At 35.3% G+C, this 13,231-nt stretch overlaps 1 protein-coding gene and 1 long non-coding RNA gene across 2 annotated transcripts in view; one reads left to right on the forward strand and one right to left on the reverse strand.

Moving 5' to 3' along the window:
• Positions 1–6,630, reverse strand: part of EFHC2 (EF-hand domain containing 2) — a 51,291-nt gene extending 44,661 nt beyond the window's left edge. The window contains exons 1-3 of the mRNA XM_039368181.1: positions 6,435–6,630; positions 4,886–5,074; positions 1,969–2,119 (exon numbers count right to left, since the gene is read on the reverse strand). Of these exons, the coding sequence (XP_039224115.1) occupies positions 1,969–2,119; positions 4,886–5,074; positions 6,435–6,620 (526 nt within the window). The 5' untranslated portion in view covers positions 6,621–6,630. The remainder of the gene's footprint in view (positions 1–1,968; positions 2,120–4,885; positions 5,075–6,434) is intronic.
• Positions 6,631–6,697: 67 nt separating this feature from the next.
• The window catches only part of LOC120319386, a 29,664-nt gene continuing 23,130 nt past the window's right edge, over positions 6,698–13,231 (forward strand). Inside the window, exon 1 of the long non-coding RNA XR_005559747.1 lies at positions 6,698–6,907. This is a non-coding gene — a long non-coding RNA (uncharacterized LOC120319386). The remainder of the gene's footprint in view (positions 6,908–13,231) is intronic.

Consider the following 13,231-nt stretch of genomic DNA (forward strand, 5'->3'; position numbering starts at 1 on the left):
AATGTCTCATTTAGCAATAGAAATTTTGGGCTCAATTGTGGTTGCAAGTTGAGGATTACCTATACTACATATTTCTTAAAGTAAAGAAATTTATGTTCCTAAAATCCGATAAATATCACTAAAAATCCTTGCTTTCTGATCAATTTTCTTACATGCCAGGTTAAATTTCGTATAAGTTATAACTTCTGATTTCCAGATAGATTGGATTTTTCTTTGTAGCTAGTGCCACAAATATGGTGATTTGCCTCTTAATAGTTAACTTTGTTATTCTATTCTTGTGCATACTTATTTAAAAGCAAATTTCATTTCATCCAATGGCATTTATTTAAATACATATAACATCATAATACATATTTGTTTTTCTGCAGTCATATAAATTCTGAAGTTAGAAGACCACATACAGTATAAACTTGTTCCAGAAAACATTCTTAGCTGAACAATTTTCTCTTAAAATACATTCAAACACAATTATACCAACAGTACAGCAAATGGACTAAAATACCTCTGCTTTACTTTCCCTCAGCGACCCTCTCCTTTTGTATTTCTAGGTGTGCATCTTCAAATCAGTGCTGACTCCTAATAACTACATGGACTATGCAGTTTTCTTAGCAACATTTTTCAGAAGTTGTTTGTCATTACGTTTTCCCTAGGACTGAGGGACACTGATTGGCCCTAAGTCACCATATCATTTTGTACTTAAAGGAGGACTACCAGTAGGACCCATGGTGTCCTAGTTTCTAGCATATTATATTTAGTTATTCTCAGCTATTCCTTTAGCAAAACTATAAAAATTAATTGAGATTAGGTTAGGGTTATCACTAGGGTTAGTAAAGAAAATACAAAACATATCCTCAACCAGATGACCAACAGACTCCTCCTCCTGATGCTTCATTAGTTTTTTGTCTAACACACAAGGTGGTGTGTCAAAGCATGCAGTCTTATTGCACTGAGATAATCCAGGAGTAAATACAGTAAACAGTGATTTGTAATTAAATGGTGGTTTATATTACACTATATCTACAAATATACACTAGAAATATAATATATACACGTGGTAAAACAGCAAACTCCAATACACAGCATTTACAGCAGTCAAACGGATGAGAAAATCTCCAGCAAAAAACTTCCCTTTTATACTCAGACTCTTAAAGGGTTAAACACACCTGCTGAGTCATTCCTATTATTGCATCATCCACATTACATTACATCTTTACATAAGCTGTTTAGCCTTTAAATCATCATCCTGACATGATGTTACAGCCATGTTAAAACTCAGAAATATTACTATAAATCTTATTCAAAACACTGAACAGCAAGTAAACAAAAATGGTTTTCTTCATTATAACTGAATGAAAATAAGACTTCCTTTCTGGAAAAAAACATATACAACTTTCTCTTTTTATGTACATAAACATAACTCTGTTACTATTAGGTTTAGCATAATGCCATTTTTTTTACTGATAATATGCCATAAACTTTAAACTATTGACTCTCAAAGGTAAAGGAAATTTAAATTCTATCTTTACAATTTCATATTCAAAACACTATAATTCATATGAAATATCATTTCTATAATTCACACATGAATCTAATCACAGGACCATCACAAAATTATATTGGAAAATTATATACTGTATATTGCAACAAATAGTGGCCTATACCACTAAATTTTATATTGTGGCTGAAGCTTAATATAATATTTAAGTGGTTCTTGACTATCAGAAAATTTATTAGGTAAGCAAAAGAAAAAATTCTCAGAACAGAAAAAAGAACAGTTAGAAGAATTAATCAGTGGAATGTTTTGTGTGTTCCATCACTGGAGGTGTTTAAGAGATTGGACAACCATTTGTCTGAAATGGTATAAGGTCTCTTGCATGAGCAGTGGGTGGGACTAGAAGACTTCCCAAGGCCCCTTACAACTCTTATTTATTTTGTTAAAACATTTGTAATAAAAAAGATATAAAATACCTTGTGGAATTCCACTATTTTTCACTTGGGGTTCAACAACCTGAATTGTGTCATCTTCAAGATAGAAATATATTTTACAATGTCTTATTCTGTACAGCTCTTGATTTTTGTCAGGAACTTCTTCATCAAAATAAGCATTAAAAGACAATACCTAGACAAAAGCACAGATAGACAAAATCAATTCTACTACACACACACACAAAATATATGCATATGTTTACAGTATGTATATCCATAGACACAGACACACACAAGATGGAAAAGCTGGATTCTAACAAAGAACTGTACCATTTTGTTTTTATTATGGAGATACTTTAATTAGTTGTATTAATCTTTTATAGGATCATAAACACTTGAATTGATTTGACTATACAATAGATTACTTATCCAGATTCTTACATTTAGATATGACACAAATAACATAGCTCAACAATCTAAGAATGACAGTCAGTATTACATCTTCCTATTTAGGAAGGAAGGAAGGAAGGAAGGAAGGGGTAAAATCAACAGAAAATTCCCATAAGTCAACAACTTTTTTAATTGCTAGGGACACAACAAGAGAAATAATAAAACTTTTTACAGGAACACTATTGAATGTCACACTGTCTGATTGCCCTGATATTGCAAAGACACGACTCTGCACATTTTCTGGTTTTGTAATATTCATTAGAAAATAAATTATTTAAAACTGTCTTAATATGATGGCATTTATTTTTGTAGTGCATGCAATCAGGATGGCATACTGCAGGAAAGAAGAAATCCTTTAGTATGCTTTACTGAAAGAATACCAAAGCATGTTCTGCCACCAAGATAAAGGGACAGCAGCTGTGTAGGCAAGAAAAAGATTATGAAAGGTAGAATCCTGTCTGAACTCATCCTTAATGATATATTTAATCTCCTAATTAAATAGGCTGTACATAGTTAATTAAACACAGTGCAAATGGGAACAATCATAAGCCTCATCAAGAAAAATGTTCATATTAGCAAGGAAACAAAGATTGCAGATGATACTTTCTAGTAATTCAAATATTTTTGAAATGTCCTTTTTTCTTGTAAGTATATTGCTTTGGAAACAATTTAACACCACTTGCCTGGTGTTTGGCATGTATGTGCTGATATTTATCCTCTCTCTTTCAATAAAATTAATAGAAATTCTGTATCAAGGAGAAAAATGATGGTGGGAGACAGAGAGAATGGAGATTAGCCAAATCCTGGGGGCACTCTGGAAACTGCATTATGTTTGGCTTGCTTGGACAATATAATTTAATGAATATGTTTTACAACGAACATTTTCAAGCATGAATTGTCCCGTATGTGACTTAAATATTTAATATCCTAATCCGCAGTCTAGTTAATTAATTTTATTTGGATTTATATGAATTCTGCCCCACAGGTTTTTTTTTCAGACTGGGGAATGATTTAACTTCAAAGCACTTTGGCTGAACTAGTTCGTAGAGCATGCTGCAAACATTACATTCATGTGGCAAGCTTTTCACAAACAGAAAACTAAGATTATCATTTTATATATTATTATAATGCATGAAATGCAAACCTTTCTCTAATATCATAATTCTTCAATTTGTATACTTATGAAAATATAAAATTAGGAGCAAAAAGAATAGTATGTGAGCACTTCACATGATACAAACTCTTAAATGCTGGATTATAAATGGAATACTTCTGTCTATATAAAAAATAAAAAGACCTACAGGATCTGGCTAAAGGCTTATCTTGTCCAGCATTCTGTGTAACACATGGTCAACCAAACACATTTTGGAAAGAAGCATGGACAGGAGGGTGATAGCCCTTTTCCACTGTTTTCTAGTAGTCTATAATTAGAGTGTGTGATTGCAGCAAAATCTGAAAAGCAAGACAGTAAATTGGATTAAACTGGTTTGGCAATCCTGGATCAGAGGCTTGCTAATCACAGGAAGCATAACAGTCTGTTTCCAATCATCCAGGATAGAGTGTGAAGGTACAGAAATATGATTTGTGATAGGTCATTACCTAAGTAACTCTACAATGATCTTGCAATTTAGATTAATATTACCTTAATTTTCTAGATGAGGAATTAGAAGCTGAGAGACAATCGGTTTCTAAGGTACTAAATGTCTACATGGTACTGTGAGGTTTTCTAAATTTATAATTTAGATTACTTTCTGTCAGAACTTTACAGTTAAAACCCCAAGCTTAATATTTATTGCACAATATGAGGTAACACTGGAGATACAACTAATATTGATAAAATTCATAAAATCTATAAAACAGCAAATGTATGCCAAGTGTACTTTCGCACATAAAGTATCCAGGATAAAAAAACCTCTGATTTGTTTACAAATTCCAGGAGAATAAATCAATAGCAGAGATGAATCAATTAAGAAAGAATCTCTGGTCAATTGCACTGGGCATCTTAATTCATCTTTTTCATCTGAATAAATCTGTTAAATTTCATCCAACAGTTTGCAAGATTGGAGTGTATAGTTCTCCCTTGTGAACAACATACACCCACACAGATTAGAAGTTATTTATATATAATTCAGAATTGCTGAAGAGCTCTAGAAGATTTGACTTTTAATTGTTCCTGCAGGCAGTTCTACATGTCATCCAACCTCCAAAATGTTTTGTGTATATAGTCTAGTAGCACAGAATTTGTCTAGCAGCCCAGCCAGACTTCAGTAACTCAATAGCAGACTTCCACCAATTCTGGACTATTCCTCATTAGAAACTCCTCCACTTCATCCCATCTGATGTGCAATGGCCAAACTCTGGCTCTCCTAAAAGGCTTTTTATGGGGTGCAGTAAACTTTCTTCCTTCATTTTTTTTTAGTTAACTTATTTTAGGATCCAATTAATTACTGAAATGATAACAAACAAAAAAACACAGCAGCAGATCAGTGTGAATAAACAAATCAGTTACCTGTTTATCAAATGCTACCCATGAAGGTGCATCACTTCCAACACCTCTAGGAAATACACTATACTTTGGTTTTAGTTTTTGTCCAAGCAAAGGTTCTCCTCCTATTCCAGGTTTGTCTTCTCCTACTAACATAGAAACCTTATTGCAGTAACTCCAATGTTGAGACTTATGGAACTTTTCTTTTCCTAGCTGCAATCAAAATGAGATAAATAGAAGACAACTATTAAAAAACAAAAAGGAAGATAATGTTTTAAATATACAAAATAATTATACAATAATTGTTCAAATCCATAAAACACTGAAGGAACTTAAGTAGTAAGTAGTCAGCTCTATTATCAGTGCTTAAATATTGTATATTTTCAATCACATTTCTTAAATATAAGATAACTTTTATTGTCATTTTTACTGTGGGCACACTGGCACACATTAAAAATGAAATTCTGTTGCCTGCTCTCAAAAGTGTACACATACATAACACACATATAAACATGCTATATACACACATATGTATATACCTACACCCTTACATATAAATACATATAAATATTAATCACTATCCATCTTGATTAAAGATAAAGGTGGGGCAAAACTGCATAATGTAAACAGTCCATCTTAATATTGCGCCTTAGTTTTACAAGAACTAATGACAAAATGTATTGTGTAACAAAACACAGACCTGACTTTGCAGATTTAAAGTGCAAACAATGGGAATGGACACACTCTGTGAAAACATATATATGCATTTTAATTCTCTCTCTCTCTCTCTCTCTCTCTCTCTCTCTCTCTCTCTCGCTCTCTCGCTCTCTCTCTCTCACACACACACACACAGAAATATGCAATAATGACTTAAACTACTAAAATTATGGATTGCTGGTGATGCAAGAGGCAAAATCTATCAATGTATTTCTGAAACATTTAATTGTACTGTAGCTCTAAAGAAACAGGAAAAAGTGGACAGCTACACGTTGGGTAAATTCAAATATTAAATAAGGATACAACTACAGGAGAATATTTTAAGTATAAAATATTTGTACATCTGCACAGATGTGTAGCAAACCAAGGAATGATGTTGGCTGAATCTCTAACCTGTACTGCCAATAGCTGTAAAATCCTTCTCAAAATAAGTCAGGGCAGGGCACATATACGTTATTCTGCCAATTTAGCAGTGAAAGAAGAGTGAAATAAAAAAAAAAGGATTCATTCACCTTCTCTCTTCTCCCCTCGGTGCACAGCTCCCGTTACGTCACCCTCATTTCTAGAAAGGATTCCCAATAATCAAGTTTAGCCTTTTCTTTACCCAGATGGTACAGGTCTAGGAAACAAGTGGTATTCTTCCATACCATATAGAAGAATCCTATAAATAATCTGAGACCTGATCAAAGAGAGAGTTTGAATCTGCCTTCTTCCACTGGACGGCAGTTATTGGGCATTTAGAATTAGTTTCACGAACGAAGTTTACACACGTGCATCGGCATCCCCGCAAAACATTCTGTAAACTTAAACTTAGGAAGCTCCCGGTAGCCCCTGGATCTTAATCAACATTACTTACAGTCCTGTTGAAAGAGTTCCCGGGCAGGAGCGGTAGCGCCATAGTTGTGCCGGTCCTGCCTGCCGCGTCCTCCGCCGCCTCAGGGCTGGTGTTGCTGCCCGAACCCGGCTGGTCGCCCTCCGCGCTACCAAGGCCGAAGGAAGCGCAGCCGAGCTGTTTGGAGTCCAGTTGCCTGGAGACCCCCATTCGACGTCACATAGGATGGCGGGGAATGGTGCGTTCGCTTCGCCCCTGCTCTATGCTGCCCCCTGCAGACACAAGACTCTGCCGCAAAACCTGCGGGGGGGGGTGAGGCTTTTGGATCGCGCTTTGCTGTTGAAATACGCGAAGTTCCGTCTACGAGACTGCTAGGAAAGGTCTTTCTGCCTTTTCATCGGGCCTACCCAAGGGATTGTTGCCATTCCAGTCACAAAGTAATTAAATGGCGCTTTTTATTGACATAGGCCAGTTCTCAACAATGGACATAATAACAGGTAATCCTTTTTTTACGTTACACTTACGTTTACAGTTACTATATTACAATATATTAGGTGGTATGTGAAATACAGCTAACTTCACTTGGGAAATTTTGATCCCTTCCATTTTTATTTTAGGAGGCATCTACCCTGTTGGGAAAGTCTTACTTTTTATTTTTATTTTTTATCTGGAACTCCTGAGTCAAAATTTCTGTCAGCATTGATTTTGCTTTTTTGTTTTCTGTTCACTCCATGTGTGGTGAGATAATGCCTCATCAATCAGTCCTGCAGGGAATGGTCATTGTTCTTTTGTGTACATTTGTTGGTAGAAATTCTAGCCCACTGAATAACACCAAACAGCAAGTTAAAATTAGACAGAGATTTATTGGCTACAACGTTTGCAAAGTGTGGTGGACTCCAAATAAATATTTGAGCCACACCTAGTCACAGCGAAAACACACATTATATACATTCTATCCCAACGCCTTGGCCCCTCCTTTGAGGTTACAATCTTATCAGAGCTACCTAAACAAAATACATTATCCCTGCCCCTTACTATTTTGCTTCACCTATTCCCTTATATGTACTTTAACATGAAATCGTATAGCTCAGTGTGGAAATCCTATAGCCTACGTGCAGAACTCTTCCAAGGTACATGTACATGTAGAAATTGTGTAGAAATCTTATAGTCTACGTGTAGAAATTTTACAGAGTACGTATCACTTAACTTTACTTTTTATTCTAAAATTTTATTCCTAACAGATCCACCCTTTTTCTTTGCATACTTAATAAAATTTTAGAATCTTCTTAAATTCATTTCAATCTCTTCTTTGTGATTATTCTGTTATGTCTACCTTGTCTTTAATTTCCTTAAAAGCTAACAGTGTCTGTATCTTTTCCTCCCGTTTGATGCCATCCATTATACTGGTTATAGTTGTATGGACTAAATTTTTAATCATAGGAATTGGGCAAGGCAAACACATTAGTCCTAATAATATTATGCCCACCATGAATAATGCTTGTTTCCAATTGCGAAAGATTCCTCCCCAAAATCCCCCTTCATCTAAAACAGCGGTTCTCAACCTGTGGGTCGCGACCCCATTTGGGGTCGAACAACCATTTCACGGGGGTCGCCAAACAACGCAATCCGCCATTTTTTTTCCTCAGCTGGCACCGCGCATGTGCGCCGTGCCACACATGTGCGCCACGCATGCGGGCGCTGCCGCACATCCGCATGCACGGCGCGTTCTTATGACCGGGGTCACCGGTATAAAAAGGTTGAGAACCACTGATCTAAAAGACCAGTCCAAGTCTGGAGTAGAACATGTACAAGTTGTCTCATTTCAGTGGTTAATTGCTTCACTTCTGCACCTGTTTCATCTATTTGTAAGCAACAATTTGTTAAATTAAACTTCCCACATAACCCTCCTTCCTTAGGTAATATATCCTTTCTTTCTTTATAGTGATATAAGTTAATGGATCTGTTCCTGTTCCGTCTATCCCAAATCCATAACTTACTATATCAGAATGGTTCTTAGTGATTTCCAACTCCATCGTATTAGTTCCATATATTCTCTTAAATTTGGTAATACCATTACATCCTGGATAACCTCCTCCAGTGTAATCACACACACAACTCCACCCTGAACATTTAGTAGATCCGGCACAAGGCAACCATTGATTGGGGTTTCCATTTGCAAAGTTCAAATTGGTGGAACATATATATTTATGATTTTGTTTATATGCTGTGATCCAACTAGAGTCCTCACATTTTGTGGCGAGATAAGATAGACCTAATACTGTGCATGCATCAAATTGTATCAAAGCTTTTTCTGTCCCTTTTTCTAACATTTTAGTAGAATTAACGTATATTAATCTTTCTTCTGGTAGAGGACAGGAAGACCTGGAGGAACATTGTCCATGGGGTCGCGACGGGTCGGACACGACTTCGCAATTAATAACAACAACAACAATCTTTCTTCACCTTCAGGTCTCTGTCTCACTCCTACTTTAGCTAAACCCACATATATACTGAAATTCAAATATGTTGGCATCGATGGATCATAGCATTGTATCTTTTTGTCTCTTCCCTTACAAACTGAATGTTGTGTTTTATTTAATTGACATATAGATTGAAATATACACCCCTTTGGTGGCATTGGTAATCCAGGCTTCACATCCTTCTGCTTCTGTTGCTCTTCTATATCATTCCCTAGAGAGGGAGAGGTATACAGCCAGGGACAAATATATAGCACTAGGGATTCACATTTTATATTAATCTTTTTCTTCTAAACTGTGATATTTTATGAAGGCTTCTCGTTGTTCTTCCTGGACTAATTGGATTGAAGGAGTATCTTTTAGAGCAGTGGTTCTCAACCTGTGGGTCGGGACCCCATTTGGGGTCAAATGACCATTTCACGGGGGTCACCAAACCATGCTGTCCGCCATTTTTTTCCCTTTTCCCTAGCTGTCCTACTCCCTCTTATTGGTGGCCACACCCACTTGGGGGTCACTACAACATGGGGAACTGTATTATGGGGTCACGGCATTAGAAAGGTTGAGAATCACTGTTTTAGAGTATATCTTACCACTCCAGTCAATATCTCAGTATACTCAAAAGGTTTCAATTTTTTTTCAATGAATACTATATCGCATGGTCCAAAATGTTCTTCACATCCAGTACATCTTACACAGTCAATACAATGGAAACAACAACAATCAACATGGCATTTACAGTCACAGTACCAACACATTTAAACAGGAATTTTACAAAGTATCAATTTAAATGAGTCGTCACCCGAACACAGGTCCACTGTCCTTTTGGTTCAGCTACTGGTCCCTTCACTTGCGTATAATGAGTCCACCCTTTTTCTTTCGTCCGAACTGCAGTTTCAGAGGTCAGCAACACCTGGAATGGTCCTTCCCACTTAGATTGCAATTTCTCCTCCTTCCACATTCGGATCAGGATCCACTGTCCTACTTCAAACTTATGAACAGGAAATTCCAAAGGGGGTGTTTAGATCAGTAAGCCTTGTTTCCTGCAATGATCAAGATACTGCGACAGTTTATGCACATAATGTATTATTACTTTATCCCTTGTTACTAAAAAGTCCATGGAGATGTTTGCAGGCATAAATGACACACCATACAATTCATAAGGAGATAAAATTTTATTCCTAACACATTTAAGCTAAAATCTGTTTTAGCCTAAGAGTAGAAGTTGTTTTTTTTAAATGAATAGGATAATGTCAGCTAAACATCTTAGGATGGTTTATTAAGGTGCAATATAATATCATTCACTAAATTCACTGTTATATATACTTGTCTATACTCACCTATAGCCTAACAAGTGAAGATAATCTGTTTCACTTTCACATTTCACGAAGTAAATACTAATCCCCAATTTGTTCCTTATCTAATATCTTGATTTCAGACTGGGATTATATAACCTAGCACCTTTCCTATGTGATTGGCCAGTATTCTATAATCTTTTGTCTTTTTTTAGTATTTAAAACATCACAAAGTTTTTTCTTGTTCTATGAGCCATTAAAATGATTTTGAGGACAAATTCATGTCAAGCTATTAACATTAAATAAATACCCTCACTGGTACCATCATTTTAATTTTTGATCTGTTTCACTGAGGAAGACAATTGAAGAGCAGATTAAGTTTGTATATACACTGGCTTCCATAGTGTTCATTCTTTGATAGTTGTAAATGGAAATGTTAGCTGCCACCTCTTCCCCTTTGTTTTTGCCTATTAAAACAATCAATTTCCTCCTAACAATTTAAAAAAATCTGCATCTGCAAACCTGTCAGAGTCACTTGGATAGTGAAATGGATGGTGTCTAAACCCTTCAGTATATAGCTGTATATTTGGGTGACATCTAGACTCAATTTGTTGGCCTTTTTCTATATCATCAATAAAAGTTTAATTGCTGGCATGATTTGAGAATCCTGCTTGAAACATACTTTATATACTACTTATCATAACTGGTATTTTTGCCAATAACATGAATTGTGAATGAAACCCAAAAATTAAGCCGTTGTATAACTAGCTCAGCTTCCTGGGAAATCATTTTCTTTCCACTTCTCTAGCTATATTACAAAGAGAAAATTCCTGTTGAGTGACATGAAGCTAGCAGTAGCTGCTTCCCTACTGAACAGCTATCTCAACACTGTATATTTCCTTCTTATCCATTACTTTCTTAGCAGACTTATTTTATATGACTCTATTTACACAAATTTTGTAATCAATAAGACCTCATATCTTTGTCTTCATACAATTTCTCCGTGAAAAGACAAACTTCGGTTCATCTACAGTTCAATTATTGCCCTTTCAAAAGGAAGCCAAGTGAAATAGGTCTATTTCCTGTATTATATCATTATCACTTTTGTAGTCAGTTGATAATAAAACAGAAGTAAATTCTAGTTCATAACTTTTTTGTTAAAAATAAAATGACTGAATCAACCAGACTCTTTTATAAACGATGCCAACTTAGGAAACAAAAATGCATTACATATTTAACTTTGAATTGGTAGAGTTAGTAAATTAATGTTGGTATCCTTTCTGCATATCCTTTGTGCTTACTACAAATCCTTATTTCTTTTCCGTATCAAAACCAAAATATCTTGTTTCTTTACTAACAAACAAACCTTTGGCATTCTACATGTATTCAAAATGCCATTTGCAAATTGTTTTAAAAACAGAAAGAAGTTTAGTGGATTCTATTTTGCAACAGAAAAAATTTGTGGTAATTTCTGTCTGAATTGTAATTTGGTCAGTATTCATTCCTATATATGAATAAATATAGCATCTACCAAAGATAAAAAAATCATTTTTTTCATTCTTACTAATGGAGACTGATGATAAAATTACATTGAACCACTTACAACATATGTAATACATAAAACAAATTCATGATAAATGAATTTACCGCACAAAGACTAATAAGTCACATCAACTAAATGAAAGTTGTTTAACTAATTTACTGCATCTTATTTCTTTTGCAGGAAAGTATGGTAACTTAATATGACAGTATAAATGCTTAAGCTCAGGATGGTAAACAAATCAGCTTTAAAGACTAAGCTGAAAGGCATAATTTATGTTTAATTATTCATATACTGGAAAAAACAAAGCACTCAAATGTTTGGCATTTCTATCTATAGCTAACAGGATGTTTCAGAAAAAGAGGGAGAAGATGGGTTTACAGATATTCTGTGAAGAGGATGAAAGAGTTTATGAACATTTGGAGATCCTTCCAATTTTTTGGGAAAGGGAGTAAAGGGAGTACAGTTTTTGTAAATAAAACAGAGAGAAGATGCAAACAAGAAGAAAATGATTTTAAAAAGTAGTCCCTTTCACTCTGTAGGGCCTAACAAATTACATCCAGCTCTACTGGACATTGGCTGCCAATATCATAAAGAGTTTAGCAGAATATCAACATTTCCTTGGTTTGTCTGTCTGTTTGTATTTTTACTATTAGTAAGATATCCACGCCATTCCATTTAGAATGTTATTCATTTATTTTATTTATTAAGAAAATTTATATGGCCATCCACTTACTCACAGTGACTCCAGGGAGTTTAAAGAAATAAAAGCCCAGTTACAAAACCCAATAAACCCCATTCTTAAACAACAGAATGGCTCTGAACAGCTTATAGCAATGCATTAAGGGTGCTAGAAAAGACAATAGCAATAGCACTTAGAATTATATCCCATTTCATAGTACTTTACAGCCCTCTCTAAGCGGTTTACAGAGTCAACATATTGCCCCCAACAATCTGGCTCCTCATTTCACCAATCTTGGAAGGATGGAAGGCTGAGTCAACTTTGAGGTGGTCAGGATTGAATTGTGGCAGTTGGCAGAGTTAGCCTGCAGTACTGCATTCTAACCACTGCGCCACCACTGATTAAAAAAAAAAACCAATATCAGAGACATGCCATTCATCAAATAACATCCTCTGAAGTCCTTAGCAAATAGAGAAGTTTTGATAGCCTTGTGAAAACCTATCAGGGAGAATAGTGGTTCAGTTATATATCATTCTCATGTGCTACTGAACTGTATTCAATATACTTCAGCAGAAACTTTTCAGAAATTTAAATAAATGTGTTCTGGAATAGACTAGCACCTCACATACATTGTCAGTAATGCAAGTTAGGAATGAACCTCAGGGTCAAATTCTCCAGTACCATGCCTCCCTAGTACTTTCTTAATTTTTGTTGCATCCCAGAACGGTGCTCACTCCCAAATAAAGGTGATAGCCATATAAAGAGAGCACTTACTTTAATCCAAAACTTAAGTACACCTCTGCATACTATCTCAAATTTGGAGTGAATTC

The sequence above is a fragment of the Crotalus tigris genome, unplaced genomic scaffold (assembly GCF_016545835.1).
Source record: "Crotalus tigris isolate CLP2741 ecotype Arizona unplaced genomic scaffold, ASM1654583v1 scf7180000017601.7605149639:7615979, whole genome shotgun sequence".
In the NCBI taxonomy this organism is placed as follows: domain Eukaryota; kingdom Metazoa; phylum Chordata; class Lepidosauria; order Squamata; family Viperidae; genus Crotalus; species Crotalus tigris.